The sequence below is a fragment of the Oryzias latipes genome, chromosome 5 (assembly GCF_002234675.1).
Source record: "Oryzias latipes chromosome 5, ASM223467v1".
NCBI lineage: Eukaryota > Metazoa > Chordata > Actinopteri > Beloniformes > Adrianichthyidae > Oryzias > Oryzias latipes.
Window position 1 is genome coordinate 3,212,106 of NC_019863.2, and position 24,250 is coordinate 3,236,355.

Consider the following 24,250-nt stretch of genomic DNA (forward strand, 5'->3'; position numbering starts at 1 on the left):
TAGTGGATGTGTGTGTGTGGTTGTGGTGGTGGTGTTAGTCATGTTTCTTGGTGTATAACTCCGGCTGAAGCCCATTGGGTGGTATTCAGTTTAGGTGGTGGGCTGTGGGACGATCTTGACCGCAGGTTTAGCCCAGCATGTCGGATGATCTTTCTCCATTCATGGGAACTTCATGTTTGCGTGTTGTGAGACTGGGACATAATGGAAGCAATGCAATTATAAAATCAAGTTTTATAATGAACTAGTTTTATTGCAAAGGTAACTTAGGGTTCAGATTTGAATGCATGGCGTATTAATGATCACATTATATAGCTGAAACAGATATCTCAAGATGTCGCTTCTGTTTTAGTTTTTTTTCTTCTATTTGGAAGAGCTTTGTTGTTTTTGATCTGGTTTCTCCTTACAAGGAAGCTAACTTCTGTCAGTAATAACGGTTTTTCTGTTCTCCAGCCTCTACATGTTTCTGGAATTTTGCTTTGAACAAGCTCGAGGTACTTGTTGTTTTAAACCAACTATTGCAGGGAATCGCCATACTTTTCCAAAACACAAAAATCCTGAATGACTGGATCTTTGCAGGGTGCAACGCTTTGATTTCAGAGGTTGGTTGTATTCTTGCCTGAAGTCTTGTGCACACTGATCACGTCTGACCAGTGTGCAACATGACCCGTTTCTCAGCGGCACTTGTGCAGACGGTGAACACCTCTCGTTAAAGTTGGTAGCAGCACTTCAGTATGTGCCAAGGGTAATTACAGTTGGTACAATGTAGAGTTTCTCAGGATAAGACCAGTCAGACTTGCCTTTTACACCTGAACAGCTCTGTTTTTGTAGTACAGCCTTTAATGCCCCCTCGATCTCTCTTGTAGGGGTTTTAATAAGCAATAGAGGCGTTTTAGCAGACATGTCCAGTTGAATGAAATGACCAGATAAGCAAATGCCCCATGTTTTGAAGGTGACTTGATCTTGTTTACTCAACAAGCAGCAGCACAGTTAGCTGGATGACGCACTGGATTGCAGGTCTTTGAATGTGTTGGTAAAGAGGATGAATATCCTGCAATTACAGGGAGAGCTCTGAAGATAAGACCTGCTGCTGCAGACTGTGTGTCTCAGTGCGTGTCCACAGAGACTGGTCCACATACCCTCTGCCCTGGAAAAAGCAGTGGTTTAGAAAATCCTCCCCACCTTTGGCTGCAGCTCATGTTTCTGCCTCATTCTTGCATTCCTCTGATAAATCCATGAAAAAGACATCAATATGTCTTGATAGTTTTTTTCTTTCATTTTCCTTTTGTGTGGTGTACATTTTTAGTTCCTCATATGAGAATTCATTCATACTCTGTTTAACAGAAGGTGTGAAGACATTGATTACATTTCTGCTGTGGGTCCAACAGCTTTATCTTCCAGTTCTTCCTGGATTCTGTTAAAAACCCTCACATGTTCCGCTGATTCATCTGCTTAAACTGAAGCCACACGGAGGCAACTATCAGAAGTTACGGGGTGGGGGGGGCGCTGTTTTTTTTCTTCTTCTCAGCCTGGGGGAAGCATCTCCTCTTTGCTTGCTGCTGTTTTCACATCCCAACAACAGTAGAACAAGAGAGCAGAGAGCTGGGAAAATCAAATCTCTATTTTTCCCAAAAATAAATCGTCTTAAAAAAACAAATTCGAATGGATCGATTATTCGCCCAGACCCATTTTTAGTTGTATAATTTCTTTCTGTAATCTAATCTTGCTCCACTTTCCTGAAATTTTTATTCACCTTAAAGCTTTCTTTCTGTGTTCCTGTGTTCAATTGCCGTATATTTTGAATAAATCTAATAGACTTTTGCAAATTATAATTGTGGTTATAAATTATAACAAAGCTATGAGGGAACCTGCTTCTGCACAGCAGCTCTTCAGCTTTCTCCACCTGCTTCTTGCTGACAGAGTCTTATTGAATTCGGCCGCCCCCCTCACCCCTTAAAGTCACTAACACATTAAATCTATACATCATAATGCGCTGCCCTTCTCCGCTGCTGGCTCAGGCAGACCACATCATGATCTATAGGTAACACGAACTCTGTTGGTTGGATCAGAATGGATACAGTTCTCTGGCTGGTGAGAGTTTACAGCATCAGTAACTGACTGGAGGAGTGTTGTTTGCTCATTAAACCCGGAGCAAAGCAAGTGTCAGAGCAGGGATGACTGTTCTACCAGCAACACAAGGCAGTTTGTAGATTCTTGGGGGAAAGAATTGCTGATGCAGGATTTTTAAGTGGGAAGCAACGGTAAATAACAGCTTGAGCTGCAACGCTGTCTGTCTGCTACTCGTCTGTATTGAGACCATTAGCCATGTCGTCATGAAGGTGATGACTATGGTTAAAATCCATGGACCGTAAACAAGCCTGAAATGATTACATTAAGCACAGAAAGTTATTTTTGTTCTCTTACTAAAAATTGTAATAAAGTGTTCTTGTTTTCATTCAGAGGGAACATGTTGCCCTTCTGATAATAATTGTTAGTATTAACTCTGAAGCTACATTTCCCCAGCCACTGCTGCTAAAAGCAGCTGTTTTCTGCAAACATTCGGCTGCCTGCTTGTTTGCTGGGCCCCTGACAGAATGAGCGGGAAACCCAGATTACTTTGAAAAAGATCCCACCGTTACCGTCAGCTTCATCTCTGGGACGCTTAAAGTTTTAGTCTTCAGGTCACCTCAACCCTCTTCAGTTTCTACAATTAACTGTATTTGAGAACTGGACTGAGTGACCCCCCCCCCCCCCCCTGGCATTCCGAACAGGAAGTACCTGCTGGTCCAAATATCCATTCTAGCTCTAATACCTTTTCCTAATGTGTTCTTGGGATCTGACATGGCTAAAATAAATAAATCGTGTTGTGAGTTGAGTTGTATTTACATGATGTAGTTAAGGGTCGAAAAGGAATAATAAAACCCAGGACGTGCTGAGGTAACTTGTCTATTATTAACATACTCATTAGCATTCAATTCCGAAGGCTACATGCTACGTATCCGATAATGCATCACGCATATCACATAATGCATCTCTACCGATCAAGGTATCCCTGTAACTGGATAAAAGGATAAATGTGCATCAGAATACTATTCCGTTCCCACACATTAATAACTCCGTGGGCTTTATTTATGTATTTAACCCATTTCAGATCCCGGGCTCCGTAATAATCCTCTTTTTTTTCCTGATATTTTTCCTTTATTGGAAGTTATTAAAGTTATAAACGGACCAATCAGAGGCCTCAGTAAAAGTACGTCGTCTCACGTTGAATGTTCTGATCATTAGGTTGACAGATTCCTTAGAGCCCGCTTTCAAGGCTTGCGGTTAGGGCTGTAACGAGTATCCGAGTACTGGGAAACTCACGATCTGCTCCTGAAAATTCCAGTACGGATATTTGCGATGTCCTAGATCACCGACTTGTGATCTTTATAAATATAGTAGAGTGTAGTAAAAATACAATTCAGGAACAATGTATTTATTGCTTTAAAGTGCAGAATGAAAATGAAAATGTTTAGTTTATTAACAAATAAAAGCCAAATGTGCAACGCTACAGTCACCGGGAGTAAACAAATCTTCAAAATAAAGTGTTTGTTTACATTTTTTAGTCATTTCACTTTTGCTTGTGTTTTTTTGTGTATTTTATTATGAGGGGCTTATTAAATTATTTGATTGAGTATAGATTCGTGTTTTTTGCATTCCCTTTTGTTTTTATGTACAGCACCTTGAGCTGTGTTCTTTACATAAAAAGGTGCTTTAGAAATAAAATTAATTTGAATTTTGAATTTGACTCAGACCAACCCTGGCCAATCACTGCTTATTGACAATTTTTCGTTCCAAAATGGCAGTGTCCGCATCGCGAAAAAATGGATTTTTCAGTATTTAGTATTGGTTAAAACCAGTATTTTAATTGTAGGTTAGGCCTGCACAATATACCGCAAATTTATCGTTATCGCGAAATCAACCTTGAATGTGCTAAAACAATCTCATGGCAGCTTGAAATATTGAACAAATGAAATAAATCCCTTAATGCATTTAACCAATCAGAAGGACCCGTTTACGTTGTTGATCAATCAGATGAGCCCTTTTATGTTTGATGTTTGCCTCCTACGTCGACAAGGGTCATTTGGAGTATAATTTTTAATTTAAGTGTTAATTTTGTATCAGTGAAATGGAAATGGTGTTTTTGTTTTTTTTGCTATTTGTTTATATACCGCAATTTATATCGTTATCGCAATATTAATTACCAATATCGCATATCGCGAGTTTTCCTCATATCGTGCAGCCCTATTGTAGATTAATAGGTGCGCTAATAAAACGTTTATTTGCTTAAAGCTGATTTTTACTGAGCCCGTGTCCTTACATTGAAAAACTAAAAAAGTATCTTGTTCCCACAAATCAATATCTTGTTTGCACAAAATAATATTCCGTTCCCACGAGATAGTATTCAGTTCCCACGAAATACTATTTCGTTCCCTCAAAATAATTACTTCGTGCGAAAGAAATAATCAATTTGTGCGAACCAAATAATTAATTCGTGCGAACGAAAGAATTATTCACGTCATAAGTCATTCATAAACACGGATATACTCTCCATCCGGCCGCAAAAGCCGCTTTCAGTGGTAACTTCTGTGTCTCTGTGACCCACATTCGTTCCAGAAAGGAAAAAGAAAAGCAAGAATGATCAATTTATTACTGTCTCAATGAATATAAGTAAAATCATTAGATTTAGGAGGCCCAAGCTTGCTGTTTTACCACACCGCAGCGATTCTCCGGAAACAGCACCTAGCTCCACCGCAGAGCTCTTTAGCTTGTTTTGCTGGCATTCGGGCACCTGTCCAGGTCCAGTATGGGATATTCTCGTTTAGGGTCGAATAGGAATAATAATATTCAGGACTTGTCTTTTATTAACATACTCTTTAGCAGCCATTTTACAAGGCGAGTAGGCTACATGCTATGTATCCCATCGTGCATCACGTTTTCCACATAATGCATCTCGACCAATCATTGTGTCCCTATAACTGTAGTGTAACAAGACAAATGATTGGCTGGTCGTGATGCATGACGCATGATGGGATACGTAGCATGTAGCCTTCTAGCCTTCGGATGTAAACTGACTGCTAACGAGTATGATGCTTTTGTAGAGTTTTTTAAAATAAATAAATCTGATCTCTAAACATCCTCCGTGTCTTCAATGCAATGTAATGAGACCCACACAGACAGAAATGTGAAGGTATCTGCTGTTAATCCAACTATTGCTCACATCCGTATTTATGAAGCTAGTAGTAGGAGCTATGTCCAGTAGGCGAAGCAGCAATCCGTGTTTATGAATGCGTGGGAACGGAATATTATCTTGTGGGAACGAAATATTATTTTGTGCGAACAAGATATTAATTTGTGGGAACAAGATATTAATCTGTGGGAACGAGATACATTTTAGTTTTTTAATGTCAGGACACAGGCTTCGTTGGTTTTAATCGCTTGGATTTCGTTTTGTTTTGTTTTTCTGAGAGTAATCAAACATATACATTTCTCATACTTAATAAACTGCTTTCCTTATTAATAGGGGTGCTCCGATCAGGATTTTTGGGGCCGATCACCGATCCCCGATTGCTGGAAGCTGTATCACCCGATACCGATCACCGATTACAGGGTCTATTTGAAGCCTTCTATTTATCATGTAGCATAATTTTTTAAACAATATTTAACAACAATGCACATTAAGTATTACAATTAAGAGAAGACAACGCATCATGAATTGACAACTGTGTATTTATTTGGAAGCAACATTTCCAACAAATAAACTTAGCAGCATGTGTTTGGTTATTAGGAACAACTTAGGACTTAACTAATACAACTTTCCTGGAGAATATATAAATAAAATAAGATAAGACATAACATCTGAGTCTTTAAATTTAGCTTTAGGCTACTTTTAAAACTGCAACAAAAAAGGCTATAGCCAAAATATTGTTTTAAGTCAGTCAGACATTGGTTATTGAAATATTTACGCCCTGGCAGAGTGTAACGTGAATCTAAATAGGACATGAGTCGCTGGAACCCTTCGTATTCCACAACAGACAGAGGCTGGTGATCTAGGCAAATGAATTCCATTATTTTGTCTGATATCTCTTTATGCTTCTTACTGTCCCTGCTGTAGGGTTGCTTTCTTTGAAATGTCTCTGTTACTGACAGCTGAGTGAGTGGCGCTTGAGTTGCTGAACTGTCTCGCTCTCTCTTTGCGCTAGCTAACTTTGAAAACTGCTCATATTCCTTTACGTGACTAACCTTCAAATGTCTGATGAGGTTGGTGGTGTTAAAATGTTTTGCGTGCTTTCCGCCTCGTGGGATTTGCTTGGTACACACGTTGCAGATTGCTAATGTATTATCTTTTTCGCACACCACGTAGAATTGCCAGACCGGTGAAGCCATTTTTAGCAGCGCGTAAAAAAATCGTCTCGCGAGTTTTGCGTCATCTGATCGGCTTTTCTGGATCGGCCTTTATAGAGACGGCCGATCAAACATCCCAAAGCTATAATCGGCCGATTATGATCGGCGACCGATCAATCGGAGCACCCTTACTTATTAAATTGTGTTTGATGTTTGACCCCCCCCCCCCCTGCATTTAATAGAAAAAGAAAGATTACACTGATTTTCCTCACCTCATCTTTGTTTTTTCTTTTACGGTTTTATCAAGCATTTTTTTTTTTGCCATGGCTGCAGACTGTGTCACATGTGGGGCTGATGTTATTTCCTGTTTCAGCCTGTCACAGCCCCCTTTCCCAGCCCTTCTGTCACTTCCTCTTTCAGCTGCTTCTTGTACAAGAAGTACGTGCGAGTCTTTTGTTTGACTGATTGAGGAAACCAGCACACCCATCCTGTGTCAGCTGTCTGGTTTTGGTTTGGAAATTGTAGACTTTACTCACTGTCAATAAAGCTTTAACATGCAAGAATGAAAATCCCCCGAGCTGATTTTGTTTTCTTTCTGTTCTTAAAATTCACATGGCGATCTTTGCTTTCTACTGATGTTTCAGTATGTAAATTACATAACGCACTGCAGCAAGGTGTTCCGCAAAACCTCTTCGGTCATTTCCTGTGTACTGGTTTGCATGTGTAGAAATACATATGGGTTTAATGTGTTACTTTACACTTGTAATGTGTAGTACTCACATACAGTTCTCAATTGGAAATGCTTCTAGCGTCATACTACAGTAATATGTTAGCATTACAGCAGCATGTTAAACTTGCTAAAGAGCCTCAAACTGAAATCCTTTTAGCAGAGCTGAAAGCTGGAACCAATGAGAATCACCACCCTTTTTTATTAGCCTAAGTGACGCAGTCAATGAAAAAAATCATCCAGTAATGCAACAAGTAGCAGATAAGAGTGAGCAACAAGTGAACGGGCACAGAGGAAACAAAAATGAATCTTCATTTCTGTGCCAGTCTGTTATTTCTCTGCTTGTACAGAGTTTGCATAACCAGACTCATCAGTGGTAGAAATGTTTTTCTGACCACATGGAAAGTTCTGACCGCCTGAGTTGGGTCGAGTTCCATGTAATTCAAAAATCAGTGCAGTTACCAGCGTAAAGCCTTATTAGTAAAGCCCGCGCCGTGACCGTTAAGGTATTGACTGCTCAGTAGCCGTATGACGCACGGTGACATGTCATTTCTGGTTTGGAGATGTGTCGTTTGGCGTGTCTGTGCCTGCTGCTTCATCTCCTCCATAACCCTCAGCACATTGAAACTACGGAGTTTGGCAGAAGCAATTAGTTGCAGAAAAGATTTTAAAAAATAATAGGAGCGTTTTTATCTTTGACAACATGGTAAAATTAAAAATATTCGTTTAAACCACATTAGATCGCAGTTTGGTCCTAGTTACAAATTGCATTAACATTGCATGCTCTCTGCATCGTCACCTTTTTTAAATGTTAACAGCATCTGAGCAAAAACTTCGATATTTCACCACATTTTAGTATAATTGATGGAGTACAAATATTTTGAATAGTTTCTCTTTCTAACTGCAGTTGATATCAATGGTTTAGTCTATTTCAGTTAAACTGAGCGAAACATGTTTTTCATAAAGGCTTAACAGTAGTTGTATGCATTTTTCCAAAGCCTAGAAGAGATGTTTTATCGTTTAAATTTGGCTAAATTCTTGAGTTTTCCACTTGTTTTTGTTGAAGTTTAACTTTTTCTGAGACACTCTTGGAGAATTCTGCAGCTGTCAGCCTGTAAGTAGCTTTTACTTTGCTTCTACTGGTTGTGTAATTTTGTGTTAAATGAGCCTCGTGAGCCCAGGTCACTAGTTTTTATTTTATTTTAATAGTAAGCAGTTATGCACATCTAGTGCACTTCCTTAGTGTGGAATCAAGTCTACTGGTAAAGAAAAGGCGGCCTAGAAGACTTGGAGTGTAGAAATGCATTCTTAAGGTTTACGTGCGTTTATAATCGTGGTTCTTTTTCTCACGGCTTCATCTTAAAACAAACGGACCAGCATAAGCAGTGACTTGAAGTTAAAGTGACCGTCAGAGTGGGAAATTCCCAGGGGGGGGGATATATATTGGTTCTACTCAAACAGCCTTGTTTTCCATGAAGTGGTTTCATCCGTTGTGTTTGAGTTTCTCTGGCAAAATTATAATCTACTTTTGGCATGACTGTTGCACAAAGTTGCAGAGAATATATCCTATTCTCCCTTTTCTTTTTGACTTATTTGTGTTGCTGTTAAATTCTAAAATGATAAAAATGACTGTCTCAGGAAGATTACCGTAGTCTTCCAGACTCTGTCAAGTGTTTGGGGCTAAAGTTTAGAACAACAACAAAACCGTTTTTCCCAATTCTTCAGAATCTCATTACTTAGAAATTCAAATACATTGCAGTTCTTATTTTGCCTCTGTGTGTTTGTGTAGTCACAGTATTTAGACGGCTGTTGCAAAAGGAGCAGCAGTCTGTTGGATGATGTGTTTGTGGATTCGTGTCCTTGAGCTAAGAGTCTAATATTGCAGCTTAAGGAAAGTATTGAAGAGACAGAAGCCTCTATGATCTTTATTTTCTCTTCTGCAAACATAAACAATAGAGGTGACACACCAAAATCTGGCATGTGCATTCTTTCAAAGTCACCTATAAAAAAAAACCAACAACTCCAGATTGTTACTTTATACAGCCCTTAAGTTTTAAACCTTTGAACCCTTGGGAGGGACTTCTAGGTTGTAACCAGTTTCATAATAGATGTTAGTTTAAATGATGAGAGATAAAGAATTGTGATGCAGACAGTTTAACCAGCTCTGCTGTTATCGGATTCATTCTGTTCCTAGATGGTTTCCTCGGATCAACTCTCAAGGAGAAGACATCTCAAAGGTTAAAGCTCTAAGTACTGGTTCTATTGCATAGTGGACGGCCTTTAAAATAAATGAACCTGGCATGACTAATACTTTGCAGCAGTCTAGAACCTCTCAATTTTAGAATAAATGTTCTACTGTACTGTCAACCATGTTTAGAATTTGTTTTCATGTTATAAACCACAAAACTTTCTTTGTATATGTAATTCCTTGCAATGCAAATGTATTAGGAATGCAGCTCCATGTGTTGGTTTACCTGGAACAATTGCCAACCTTTTGCTCATCCTTCTCTGCCTACTCTTCCACTTTTGGTAAAGTCTGATGGTCGCAGGTTGTTGTCAGTGATAGTGGTCCCTATCGGGAGATCTGCCCTTTATGGATAAATCCAACTGCGATGTCTGTTTATGTTTGTAGAAAATGTCTATATATTTGTGTTTTTAAACCAAATTCTATTTCTTCTGTTGATATGTTAGCCAGAAATCGAGTTCTATAGCAGATGCGATGACTTTATAGCTGCAAGATCACTTACATGCACACAGACTCAACTAATCAAAACTAATAAACAGCAGATGATAAAAGTAAAAAACGCATTTTCATTATAGCCAGTTGTCACAGAGTTACTCCTCTCCCCAACAGCATTTGTTAACCCTTAAACACCAGAGCTGTCCCCGCCAACAGGAAGCGCCAGACGCTCTTTGAATTACTGAAACTATTTGACTGTTTATGCAATTAACATAATTCCAAAGGATTTAAAGCACTTTACTAGTGTAAAGTGTTGCATACAGTCGCAAAGCTGCTTTTCTCAAACTTCCAAATCCTTTGAAGTTTAGTCAACTATGTAAATGGTTGAAGACTTATGGTAGTTCAAAGAATGTTGTCACTGGAGCTGCAGATCTGGGGTTGAAGGGTTGACATTGAAACATGTCCTTTAGAATTGTGTTCTTATTTTTATAAAAGGAATAAGAAAAAATGTGTTTTCCCGTTTATGTGGTCAATTACAGCCGAAGAGGAACATTTTTTATAGTGAAATCACCAAATTAAATTGGTCTCGGAGCTTCTCCTGTCCACATCTCCTGAAGAGCAAGTAAAAGTCAGATTGGGGTTGGAGAGCATGTCTGTTTATAAACCAGCTATTCTTGAAAAGTGTATGTACTTAAACATTAATTAAAAAAAAAACAACCCAAAACATCAGAAACGTTTGTCTTTGTGCTACTATGCAGAACCTGTGTGTTGGGTCTAAATGAGGTCAACAAAATGAAGCTCAATGCCACTAAAGTCTACAGGCTAGCCCAAAATAACCGGTACCACGGAGTTTAGATGTGTGATTACAGAGCAATGCAGTCAACAACACACAATTACTGCCATCAACAACATGTTCAGGGCAAGGCCATTACATGTAGGCCTAAACTATAAGCATAAATCAAACTTTAGAGATCACGATGGTGTTAAAACCTAACTTCAACTTGGAAAAAATGTACAAGTAATCAGTAAAATATTTCAAACTGCATTGTTAAACAGATAAAATATTTTCATTATTTTATATTCCATAGCAGTTTTTCATACTTGTTGGTATTAATTCTAATGGAGGCTCTTTAAGCTCGTTTTTTAAACTTTTTTTACCTCCACTTTGTGGGTTTTCACAGGTCTGTCCCTTCCCGTCACAACCCATTGTGCATATCACACATGAATCAGAACCTTCGTCATAAGTCACCCGAGTCAGAGCAGCCAAAAAACACAGAATAAGGAAGAGAAAATCATACACAAGTCGCACTGGAGTATAAGACGCACTTTCAGGAAAAATTAACTTTACAAAATACAGGAACAAGAACAGACATTTTATCTAGAAAGGCAAATAACAAAAATAAAATAACAGTAATAGACTGAATATATTCAACATCACTACTGTAACACAATGATGCTTCTTTAGCTTTATGACACAATTTCTCCTATAAAGGAGGAATTGAAATGTCTAATATATTACAATAACATTCATTCATTCATCTTCCGTTTTGTCTCTTTCTGGGTCACGGGGCTGCTGGAGCCTATCCCCGCCACTTGTGGGCGAAGGCAGGGGACGCCCTGGACAGGTCGCCAGTCTGTCGCAGGGCCACAATCACACATCCATTCACTCTCACAGTCATACCTAGGGACAGTTTAGAGTTGCCAATTGACCTTTGGAGCATGTTTTTGGAGGGTGGAAGGAAGACCCCGGAGAGAACCCACTTATGCACGTGTAGAACATGCAAACTCCACACAGAAAGGTCCCCCATTGCTGTTGTGGTTCAGGTCCCCCAGCCCGGACTTGAACTGGGGGCCTTGTGGCTGTGAGGCAAGAGCGCTAACCACTGTGCCAACGTGCAGCCTTTTAGAATAACATATGAACAATTATTCAGATAACCAAGTCAACTAAGCTCTTTATATCACTTAAATCACTAAATCCATTGAATTCTTCAGCCTCCGTGTTGCTTTGGAACAATCCCGTTAAGCCCGGCGTCAGACTGAGCGCTGCTTCTTCTTCTTCGCTGCTGTCAGTAGCAAATACTGATGCACACACATACAATGCACTCTAGCTGTTGTTGCTATTTATTGTTTAAAAATCCCACCTGAGAATGAGTCACTCCAAACCAAACCCTGCAAATCTTAGTCCATTTCCCTCTGTAGCATTGTATTCGGCCTCTGATATCAGTTATCATCTCAGTTTAAAACCTACTTCTTATGACTGTTAATCACTTTGAGCCTTAATCATTGTACAAAAATGCTAAATAGATATTTACCATAACATATTCACTTTACAGTTCTAGTGCATTTCCTGCATAACACATTAAAACGCCAGCACTGACTTTCATTTGCTTCTGCCCCTGAACTTCCATGTCTCCTCATTTTGCCTGTAATACTCTTATTCTGAGCACCACTTGGGCATTGGCAGCTGCTGCTCCATTTAGACCTAAATAGCATTCCCGTTGGCATGGTTACTAATCACAGATGTTTGGGGGGGGGGGCATAATTTAAAGAAGAAATCCTTCATACAGTTTGGCATCTAAACCATAGTCTTAAAATAGTTTACATTTTCAATGGGTGTAGAAGAGGGAGATGGAGTTGGGAGGGGTGACGGGGTAGCAGAATTAGAGTGCAGTAAAAGGATGGGGAGGTTTGGGCGAAGGTTAACCTTGTATTGGAGTAAAGGAGGCTGCAGCTGAGCTGCTAGCAGGATCACAGTCCTGAAAGCTTTGGGATTTGTAATTATGTGGTTTTCTGTGGGGCCCTGGTTTGGTGGGCTCCTCCTGCACTCGGGCTCCTTTTTAGCCCAGGAATACTGAGTCAGAGAACCGAGCCGGGGTGGGACCCAGCCCACTGTCTAACCAGGACCAGGCAGACAAAGTTTTCAACCTTTTAAATAAATACTGATGGCTTTTATCATAGAGAATATTTGGTACTTAGAATATTTGATACATATTAAATGAGAACGTTCTTATTTTTATTGATTTATTTTAGTGGTTAAAGTTTGCCTTGATAGTAACAATTAACGTTTATTCTGTGTTAACACTGGTAGAGAGTAGTTGACACATTGTGTAATAATTTGAATGTTTAGTTAGAAAAATCATTACATGGAAATCTGCAGCCACCAATACAGAGGTCTTGTATCTGGAGCCACAGGTTTGAGTTGGAGGCCGATCTGCACACTTTTTACTGCAGTTACAGTTGGAATAGTCTACAGCGCCGCCTGCATGTGGACTCAACTTTAACCAAATGAAACCCAGAGCCAGGTGGGGGGGGGCATACACAAGCTTTCCACTATTGTTGTTCTCGGATATCAACTTATCCGTGGTGCCTGTGGAGCCATTTTTTTTTTGTTTCGTTTGAACATTTGTAACAGACTTTATTGTTTATAATGTGTGAGAATGAGGTCAATTGAAATTCTTCCTAAAAGCACTGGCTCTGTTTTTCTGTGTTCCAAGTAGTGATTTCAAGCTACTCCGTGAGCATGCTCTTTGCTCGCTCTGCATTTCAAAAGCCGACTGAGCTGAAAGCAGGATCTGACGCACGGACTCAGACTTACCCGCAATGTGTGCCAGTTGCCACTCTTTGATTTCCTGTTTTTCTGCATTTAGAAAAAAAAAGCTTGGTACAAATAAAACCTGCAATTCTAAGTCATCTTTGATTTGACGTAAGAGAAATATCAAATTAAACTTTTTGGAAAGAGTTTAGATATAATGATTTTGGGCTGTGTTTGGCTTTCTTTTAATGTTCAAATATTGATTATAAACATCGGCAGATTCAGAATTTTTAAACCACTTTTATGGTAGGTTGTGCTTTAATATCAAAAATTCTAAACCGTATTTTTTGGTGGGATAAGTTGTGAGCAAATGCTTTCTTAAGGGGAGGGACTTTTGTACTTTTTGCTACTCTAAATAAAGCTTTCTGGTTTACGTAAGAAAGCTGTTTGCTTAACACTAAAACGTCTCAGTCACAGAGTACAAACTTGGAGTTTCTAAGTTGTGTGTTTTGTCATTTTCCCTGGTTTAGTTATATAGAAGTTGATGGCTGTGACTCATAGGATTCTGCTCTGCAAATCTCATGTTGCCATAACTAAAGTACATTGAAAAGCTCCTCCAAACCAGATTATATATCTATATTGTTGATGGAAATGGACATTCTAACATGGGAGTCAATGGAGGATTGCTCTTTTCTGCTACCTGCCTCAAGTGGTGAACCATTTGGTACTTCCTGGTTTGGATCAAATTTAGATCGGAAGACAAGGGTTTAGATATTGTGGTAAACATAAGTGGAATTTGAATGCATGTTATGGGAAGGAGGAGGCAGATGAGAGGGCCTTTCGTTTGTTTTGTTCTTGCTCAGATGATTTCAAACTCATCGGTGACGTAAAGATCCAGTGCGGTGCGGCCCTCACTTCATGAATGAAACTGTTGCCGCTCTTCAAGAGAACAAGAAGTGGTCCGAGCTGGTATGCGTGTGCAACTGCAGGCCGGGGGAACAGGAAAGGTGGGGGGGAGCTGTGCATTGCGTTTCCTGTGAAGCAGGAAGTGAGCAAGGTCAAACTGCAGAAGCACTGTGAGCTATTGTTCTGAGCTACTGCTTCTGCCCAAGTTCAAAACCAATGCTTCACTTGCACCTCACTTTTTCCATTAGCCGTTGCTTCATCCTCGTTGGTGCATCCAGCTTTGGAACAGTAGTTTCTAGCCAAAAAGACATTGTGCTGTTCACACGCAATGCAACTGTACTTCATTATCTTCCTGCAGCCTGCCAACCACATGAAGACTGGTATTGTTTGTCCGGCTGTTTTTTTCAGACTCTAAAAACGTACATTTAAAAGTCAACGTGAGTCTAGCCTGCACAATATACCGCAAATGGATCGTTATTGCAATATCAAGCTGTGCAATACGCATATAGCAAAAGACAGCGATAATTACAATAAATGGTTACCTTAAATGAGCTAAAACAATCTAATGGCAGCTTGAAGTATTTAACAAATTAAGTAAATCCCTTTATGCATTTGACCAATGGGATGGAGCCTTATTATGTTAGATGTTTGCCTCCTATGTCGACGAGGGTCATTTGGAGTATAATTTTTAAAGTGTAGAAATAAAATAGGAATGATGTTTTTGGTTTTGTTCTTTGTTTGTATACCCCAAATTATATCATTATCACAATATTGATCACCAGTATCGCGAGTTTTGCTCATATCGTGCAGCCCTGCATGAGTCTATGGTCCCTTCATGGCTTTGGGAGCTCTGAGTTAGGAAAAGTATCTGACTGGAACATTCATGTGAAGAGCAAGCTGTGACCTTTTTCATTAAAGAAACATTTAGCAGTTGATTCTGCATGAACACTGACGTCTGTTTTGGTCACGTGTGTAGAAGTCATCTTGCTGTTGGGAGACGGATCTAATATTTGTTATTCAAGGTATTTTTTTTTTTCTGTCAAGATCAAGTTTTAAAATGTGCATTTTTTTTGATGCAACACAGCTACAGTCAACATTTAATATTTCAATATGTATTTAAACTGAAATGAAAACAAAAGAAGTTGGCACTTTTCAAACCAAACCAGAAACAGAAATTAAGGACGTTCCTTTAAATGAAACGGTTTCGTTTCTCTTTTTAAGAATCATAAGCACTTCTGGTCAAATAAAGCTTATATTTCTGAAGTGTAATGCTTGTAAAATATTTATAATACCCCTAGTTTACCAACAGACGTGGATTAGTGGTTGTCGTAAGTCTATTCTACCCTCATGTCCGTATGTCCAACACTGCTAAATCCTCCTCATGAATGTGCTTTAGCGTGTGCAGCTTCACATGACGGAAGTCCGTCATTTCATAATCAGGTTTTTTTTTTTAAAGCTTCCTGTTTTCTTCCAACACAACTCATATGTGTCTAAATTATTCTCGCTGCTTTTTAAAATAGATTCTTCAGAGGTTTAACAAAAGAAACCCACGTTTAAAGCCAAAGCATCATTGTCTCTGCATTGTGTTGGATTTGTTTGTTAGTTCCCTTAAAGCCATGCTCTGTCTTCTAATTTAGCATCAGATAAAAGAGAAATGTGCTACAAGGATTTGTGTGGATTCGAAATTTAGGGACAAAAAAGTTTATTGAAAATGCTTGTTTTGATGCTTAAATTAAATTGCAATTTAGTACAGATTGTTCCTCTTTAAATTGTCATTAAGTTTTTGTAAAATCTAATAATTTTTTCATGTCAGAATTGTTGTTTTTTTTTTTTTTATTGGGTGTTGGTGGACACAAAAAAAATGTCAGGATCCTTTCATACATGATTTTCTTTAAGTTTTTTATTTTATTTTTACATTAAAGGATTCATGTGTTACACAACTTTCTGGATGTGTTTGGTCTGCAGTCATTGTGTGCAAAGTACAAGACTTGCTGTGAGTCTTTCAGGTCCTAAATTTTAGTCGGCAGCCGGCAGAATTCTGTGAAATTCAGCATTTAAAGCATTTTGTTTTTTCAGAGCTATGAACGTAACTTTTAGCTTGTCGGATTTGTTTTAGCGTGCCACATAGTCGTAAAGTAAAACCAAACAGGGCTGTAACCAGAACAAAGATAGAAATTTGATTAATTACAGAAAAACTAACTGAAATTTGTTTTACCTGGAAATGAAAATACAGAATCAGAATTAGATATAAAAATGCCTTTTTGTGTATAAAAGTGAAATGTTCTTCAATTATTTCTTTTACTCAGCATTTGTCATGGATGTCCAGTTCAGTGAATGGTAATTGTAGAAGTATGGAAAGATCCAGATAGGTCAGGGTTTTAGCGCTCTGGTTTCTATAGCAATTATCTGTGGTGTGGTGTGGTGTGTTTTGAAAGCAAACAGGTCTGTTTTGACACAATGACAAGCTGCAAGGATGTGAGCGATAATCATGGAGAGCCCTGATGACTCTTTTACTGAAAAAAGTTTTTTTTTGTCACTAAACAGACCGTTTATCCAGTTCAGTGTTTTTTAATATTAATAAATATAAAATAAGCAAACATACCTAATTTGTGGTTAGGCGTTATAGGTGGATGTTCTGTTCTTTATTTAGTAAAGCTTTTGCTAACTTTGGTTCATTAAGCATATCATCTGGAGAAGTCTGTGGTTTTGTTTTTCCCCGTCAGCTTTTAAACAGCGAGTTGATAACCTTTATCAATAAACCTTAATTGGAAAACCTTTAGTTTTGCAACCATTTGCAGCATGTTGCTACATTGTTGTTAGACTGTACCTCTGCTGGTTGATAGACAATGTGGGGATGAGGAAAGATGAACTGACTCTTTGTCATCAAGGTTTTATTTTTGTCACAAATAGATTTTCTGGTCTGCTGCTAATGTGTCAACATTAAAGAGTGTCAGGAACCCTTGGTGTTGTGGTGCAGCAGTATTGCAAAAGTAGACTGAACCCCAGCAAGTCATTAAAAAATCTTCTGTTCTGTGGTGTAAAGCCATTGACTGTTTGAGAACTGGACTGAGCGAGTATGATGTCACCCATGGAAATGGCGTGCGTTCCGGCTCCAACGCAGTTGTCTTTTTTTTGTTGTAATATGGACATCGCCATCGCCGCGCTGGGACCAGAAATCGTCAGTAGGCAGTAAGAGTCTGCCACTCTCTCCAGTCAGGAAGGAGCTTCTTGGAAGTCCACACCCCTACCACTAGAGAGCGCGCTCAGGCTCAAACGCTCAGCATGAGACCACCTACTTTTACTAAAGCATGTGATTGGTCAGTTTACAACTTGATTTGCTTGCACTACAAAAGAAACTTCATGAAAAACATTAGGATGATCAAGATGTAAAAAAAAAGGGGATCAGAGCAAGAATGGATCTTCTGACCAATAGATTGACTGAGTAACAGCTGTTTATTTCTCTATAGAAGTCGATGGGATTTTGGCTTCTTGGAGACAGCAGGTACTTCCTGTTTGGAACGCTAGGGGGTGGGGCTACTCAGTCCAGTTATAGTCAATGTTTAGAGCCCATTTATTTGAAACTAATTATCGCTTTTTAATGTTTCGCCTTTTTGTAAAACACATTTTCTTACAAAAATGACCGTTTTAAAGTAAATACCTACCTCTATATTGATATATATAGAGGTAGGTAGGTAGCTGGGTGGGTGGGTGGGTAGGTAGGTAGGTATGTCGGTCTTTAAGACATTGCTGTCACAAAAGTAGCTCACATGACAAAAACGTGTGGGCAGCAGCTTTAAGTGAACAGAAAAACGATTCACTTTCCCCACGATTCGGTTCAAACCTCCATTGAGCCTTTTAGGTGGCGAACAACTAAGGCTGGTGTTTTGTAATAAAACAATGTTGACACTCAACATAAACATTTGCACACATAAGCAGTAGGGATACAATGTTTCCCCCATGATTTGGTTACATGGTGTAACAAATGGTTTGGTGTAGACCGGGAATTGTGGCATCCCTAACCTTTTAAAATGCAGCAGATGTCCCAGGCGTTTTTATTCTACTGTTCCTGCGATATCAAATGTATTGATGGGTTGATTTAATGACTTTTTTTGCTGTATGGGAAAAAAGAGGATTCCACGCTCTTTCTGCATTCTGATACTTCCTGGAAAAATAAAGGCGTAGAAGAAAAAAAGCATGAATGATTTATTATAAGTCTTTGTTGTAAAACCAAAATATAAAAAGGTGAAACCAGGCAGCAGCCAGACCATCTGTCAATGGCCAGAAATGACCTTTAAAATTGGTTAATGTGATTTGGAGACTCTGGAGCATCCGGCAACTCCCAAGGGTTAAGTGATACTTTTATGTAAAAAAAAAAGGTAAAGTGAAGGGTTTAACCACTCTTCTTAATAGTTAAAATGTCGTAAAAAATGTTGTTGTTTTTTGCTTTACAAGACCCTGTTTGTGTTTAGGATAGATGAGGTCACGTCTGAGGCGTTCCATAAGAGAGAAAGAAAAGAAAAATGCAGAATAGGAAATCTGCAGAGCTCCACAGATGGAGGACTAAACTGCTTTTCTGATGAAGTGCTTTTTTTAAATAAAGAATTTACATTAATGTCTTAAGTCTCTCGGGGATTGAATGGTTTAATGATGCTAAAAGATGCATGAACATCTTCAAGAGCTAGACAGTGAATTTTCTACACATTATTTATGTTTTTATGATTGTTTTGCTCAACCTTAATATCATTTAACCAAGATAAACCTTTACAGCTTTATTATGCCATATTTGACATAAGAACAAGAGGCAGCTCTGACCTAAAGGCTGTAGGAGCTGCTCCTGGCTGTTGTAAGGTTCTCTGACTGTCATGGTGTCAGATGGATTTGCCCCTGCTCTCTGTAGACAATGACTTTGTTTGTTTGTTTGTTTGTTTTTGTTTTAAACAAAGGCATGCAACACCTGAATGCTCTTCTGGACCCTCACCTGGTGGAGTTCCTGGTGTTTGTCTGTGTTCAGTGCTCTGCTGCAGGGTCAGTGTTGGAGGAAGTTTATGGCCCAGGAATTGTTTGGAAAAACTGGCAGCTGTAAATGTCCTCCTCCGTATTCAAGGTTACAGGGGTCATCAAAAGTTTCCCTTCTGTAGAACATTGTAGGTTTTGTTTAGCTATGAAACCTCTTTGGTTCTATGATTATATCCATGAGGAGAGATGTGTGAAGTCAGCTTGAGCTGTCTTTTCAAGGACTGATAGGAAAGGTGTTGGAGTGCATGTCACTGCCTGCATGCTCTGCAGAAAATGTCAAGAAATCCCCGCTACCTGTTGCCATTTCCTGTTTGTTTTTTGTGAGTTGATGTTGCCATAATAACACAAAGAATTAACCTCCTGTCCATTTCTCCTTTCTTTATTTGCTTAATTGCAGCCTCTTAATATTTTCTATCTTTTGTAGATTTCTTACTCCATTAGTTTTTCATTTATAGTTTTTTTTCTCTAGAATGGTCTGTACTGAAGTCATTTGGTTGGAGGTCAAGTCTTAAATGAATACAAAGGTATTTCAAGAAGTCTAATTAATAGAAGAAAAGCAAACGGTCAGGTTATTAACATTGCAGTACTGCATAACACACCTGCATACACAAACGCATAAAAAGGACAATTGTTATCAATAACGGCTACATCTGGTACTTCTGAATTGGAATTGTTTTAGGTTTTTGTTCATTTGTTTACAATGTTTATCTTACATTGAGATTAAGTGTATCAATGGTTGTGTGTATGGTACATATATAACTGCCATTGCAATGATAGAATAGAGAAAGCTTCTCAACCTGCAGGAGTCTTCAGCCTGCTTTAGGTGGGTAGATGAGATTGGCTTGATGAAGAGCATGGATTTTGTTAATGTCTGCACATGCAACATAATAAAAATAAGCTTGTTGATGTCAATGGTTATTGAGCAGTGACATCTTTACAGTGTCATGATTGACAAGTGGACTTTAAGCTGATGTCTGCTTAGTAGTAATGGTCATCTTTTGTGTCTGTACTGTGCTTACTAAAAGAGACAGTTTTCTGGGACAAAAGCTTTTCTGTTAATGATTAAGAAATGCCATTTAATCCCTTAGCTAGGCCTTGAACTTTTCTGTTGATGCTCTGAATGAGATGTATTATGTTTCTACTAATGTGTATTTTACTTGGTGTGTGTGTGTGTGTGTGTGTGTGTGTGGGGGGGGGGGGTGTTGGAAGGGCTTTACAGTTGAACCTAATAAAGGACTTGGATAAAAGTTATAGAACTTAATTTAAAATGAGATGAAATGCTGAGTGATGATATTTACTCTGGCTGTGTCAGGTTCTCTGCTCCGGCTGGGCCTTTCATGTCGCGGGCTTCAAGGCCAGAGCAGAGGATCAGGCGTCACAGCAGCCTTGGCTGCTCTTTGATGGATGGCCTTTCAGTTTTGAATAATTATTCTCACTCAGACTGGGGTCTGGTGACTTTATAAATTGCTGTCTTCATACATAGATGTGAAAATAATAATAATACCATTAAATTGTTTTATGTTTTGTGTTTGTCTAGCATTTACTGCAGTTTTTTATTAACACATCCTAGACTGTTCATTCAGTATTTGTGTTTCCTGAACCTTCATCATTTTTCAAGTTACTCTGTTCTCTGTTTTAATATCAATTGTAGCTGATTCCAGTTTTTTTCTTATCTTTAATTTATGTTTTATAGTTTCATTGTTCAACGTATCGACCCATAGTATTGTATAGAATAAAAATCTTTTTTCAATCACCAAATACATTTTTAATTGCAATGTTTTGCATGATTTTGGTTAAAAAGTGTCTGTCATTGTGAATCAGGAATCTGTTTTTTAGGGTGTGTTTAGACTGGGGAAACTGGTCTGGACCGAGTCCCAGACTGAGTCCTGAACCTTGCGTTTGGACTGACTGCTTTCAAGTGACCTTTCCTGACTCAAACCAAAGATTGTAAACAAAATCCATCCATCCATCCATCCATCCACCCACCCACCCACCCAGAGGCTCCAGGGAGGCGTCCAGGAGGCAAACAAAATCACATGACTAAAAATCTTCACTCGTTGGTCAGGAATTATGAGGCTCCTGCACTTTGCCGTCCTTGTCGGTAGTTCACTGATTCAGACTTTATACTTTGCTGAGCAATTCCTGTGTCAACGTCAGGTACAACACTTTTCACTCCTGCTTCGGTTTGGCTGAGCTATGCTACAGCGTGGTTATTGACAAAAAGACATGAAGGAACACTGAAGTGTTTATGACAGATTGTCGGGAAAACGGTGAGAAGCAATGTGTGGCACGTTCAAAGTTGTTTGAATAAGCCTGCATTCATCACATTTCAGTGAGTTGCTGTGTCTCATCGTTGTGGTGTTATGTCATTGTCTTAAGAGAATTCTGTTTAGGAACTTCAAGGTGGCTTATAGGATGACGTCACAGCAGCGCTGGGCCCGTTCCGCGTGACACAGATAAACATGTAAAAAGCGCTTTCAGTGTTGTTAAGATAAACATTCTAACAAGTAAGGAGTTGGACCATTTTTCCCCTTTGATAAGAGTCCGCGGCTCATCTGTTGCTACATTCCTACTGTGTTTACAGCACGTGACCACCGACTACGGTGGCCGTTTTGGTCCAGTTGTTTCGATCCAAGGACGGATTGTTTTCAGACTGAGGAATCTCAAGTCCGAAGCTCAGTCCGATTGTAAACAAATCAAGACTACCTCAAAAGATGGCTCCAAGAGCGGTTCCTGGTCCCAGACCAGAGTCCGTTTGAATATATTCAGACTGAAAATGTGATCCAGATTTTCTGGGAAAATTAACTCTAGTCCCCTTTAAGCGGACCAAATGTGTCCAGTCTGAATACACCATAAAGTCTTGACACAACACAAATTGCAGTTTTGATTTAATCTTACTAATACTGTAGCTGAGATTTTACTGTTGAATGTGGTTAATTAGAAAATCACAGACCTTTTTCTAAATGTTTTCCTGTGCTCCTTCCACAGCACATTTCTCATTTGGTACACACATCTATAATTTATTGAACTTTTACTCTCCTGTTTTTTTGAGAGTCCAGGAGAATAAGAACGTGTGTGTCTGCAAAAAAAAATAATGCAGAAGAGAGACTGGTAATGGATCCATGTATAATACATCAAGGATATATTTTTCAGTTGGCCATGATGGTAGATACCCTTGAGCACAGGACTCCTACACAGTGCACCTTCACTCCAAGCAATTCATTAAAAAACTGAGTTTCTATCCTGTTTGTATTAAACTGCTTTCTTTCCAGTTCCATATTCTTACTTGTGAGGTTTTAGCTCGTGTACCTGTAGCCTCTTAATTTATTACTGCAACGTTATAGTGTCACATTCTGTTTAAATCTGCCTCTTAAACTACTTGGGGATCAAAGTAATTCCCACAGACATGTGACCAATTTTTCTTAGTTTGGACAAACATGAGTGTCACTGTAATATTACTTTACGTTGGAATGTTTTGGGAGCAAAGTGGTTCTGTATAAATGCAGGCATCCCTCATAAAAAGGTTGAAAATAAAGCCTGATCTGGTGATGCTGAACTTAACTCCAACAAACTTGATATCTACAAATAGCACTATTTTGTGGATCAAAGTAAAGTTCCCATTGGTCTATTCACCTGCCAATCAAAACAATTGTACAGTTTATTAGAAGTTAAAAGAAATATCTAACTTAACACACAGACGCAGTGAGAGTGGACAAGATAAAAAATAAAGCAAGACTGGAAAGATCTTAGATCTTGTATAGATCTCTCATATTTTGCACTAGACTAGATAATGCAATTCGTCTCTTTTTTTCTGCCTCTGTATTCCCCGCTTCTGCTTAGCGCACAAACAATCCACCCTCTGCTGCATACAACGTGAATAAGCAGGATGTCGTTCATGTTATAAATAAACGTTAAAGACAATCGCGTTGTTTGAAAAGTATAAACGCTGCTCAGAAGTCCATCGCAGCTCTCATGGACAGTCAGAAGGAAATCCAAACATTGGTATGAAGTAGACCCGCGATTGTGGATGCGACTGGTGCGATGACCGATCGCTTTGAAGTAGAATCCGGCCCTCAAGGTGTGCTCATGTTATAATTGATTTAAAGTTGGACTTTTTAAAATAGCAGTCGATGGGATTTTCCACACCCTAAAACCAGCTGATCATGAGAGGAACTGCAAGAGTTGGTACTTACATGTGGAGGGTTAAACTCTACACAGCCAATAAACAGACTGTACCCTTTTGAGTTTGATCAGATACAATACTTTTAGATTTGTTTTTGTCGTCAGGGATATTTGACTATTTTTATACCATATTCAGCAGTTCTCCTGAAAATGTTAACATTTTCAATTTAAAGGATTTCGTGGCGAGCAACATAAATGAAGAACAATCAATTACAGATGTTGCATATCGATGATTCAAAACTGTGTTCTTTAGGTGTTGCTGGCAACATCTGTGGTGTTAAAGGGTAAAATGCATGTCCATGATACATTTATATATACATAAATCCTATGCATCCTGTCATGGTTCCGTTTTCAGTGGACCTGAACACCAGTGTTTCGTCAGACTTAAGGTCCTGTTTGTGTTTGTCGGTTTCATCAGTGCTCAAGTCTGACACAAAAAGGTAATCGAACTTTATTGATTTTATTATTAAAAACTCAAGTCTATAACATACAGTTTCTATTTAAACATCGCAAAGCAAAAGCTTTAGCTTATGTAATCATAGATTTCCTTATGTAAAATAATTTCTCCTGCAGTTTGTATCCCTCTCCAGAGTGGATTGTCTTGCTCAGTGCAAAGAAAGCAGCCACCTTTAAGGGAGGTGCTGTTCATAGTAAAGATTGATGTGGGGACTGGGGGTTACACAAAGGCTAAAAATATCTTTGAGCATGTAGCAGTAGGTAGTCTGTCTTCTTGACTTGACTCTACAATAAATCTCAACCCAAATGTAAGGCATCATCTGCAGGATTGCATGGTGGGGAGAGAGCCAGTGGAAGGCTGTGACCTGAA

The 24,250-nt window shown here is 38.9% G+C and overlaps 1 protein-coding gene across 3 annotated transcripts in view; it reads left to right on the top strand.

The window, feature by feature from the left end:
* gnai2 (guanine nucleotide-binding protein G(i) subunit alpha 2) overlaps positions 1-24,250 on the top strand; it is a 46,021-nt gene that overhangs the window by 7,878 nt on the left and 13,893 nt on the right. The window contains exon 1 of one of the 3 annotated variants that reach the window (XM_020702947.2): positions 9,288-9,345. Within the exon in view, the coding sequence (XP_020558606.1) occupies positions 9,303-9,345 (43 nt within the window). The 5' untranslated portion in view covers positions 9,288-9,302. 3 annotated transcript variants of the gene reach the window in all.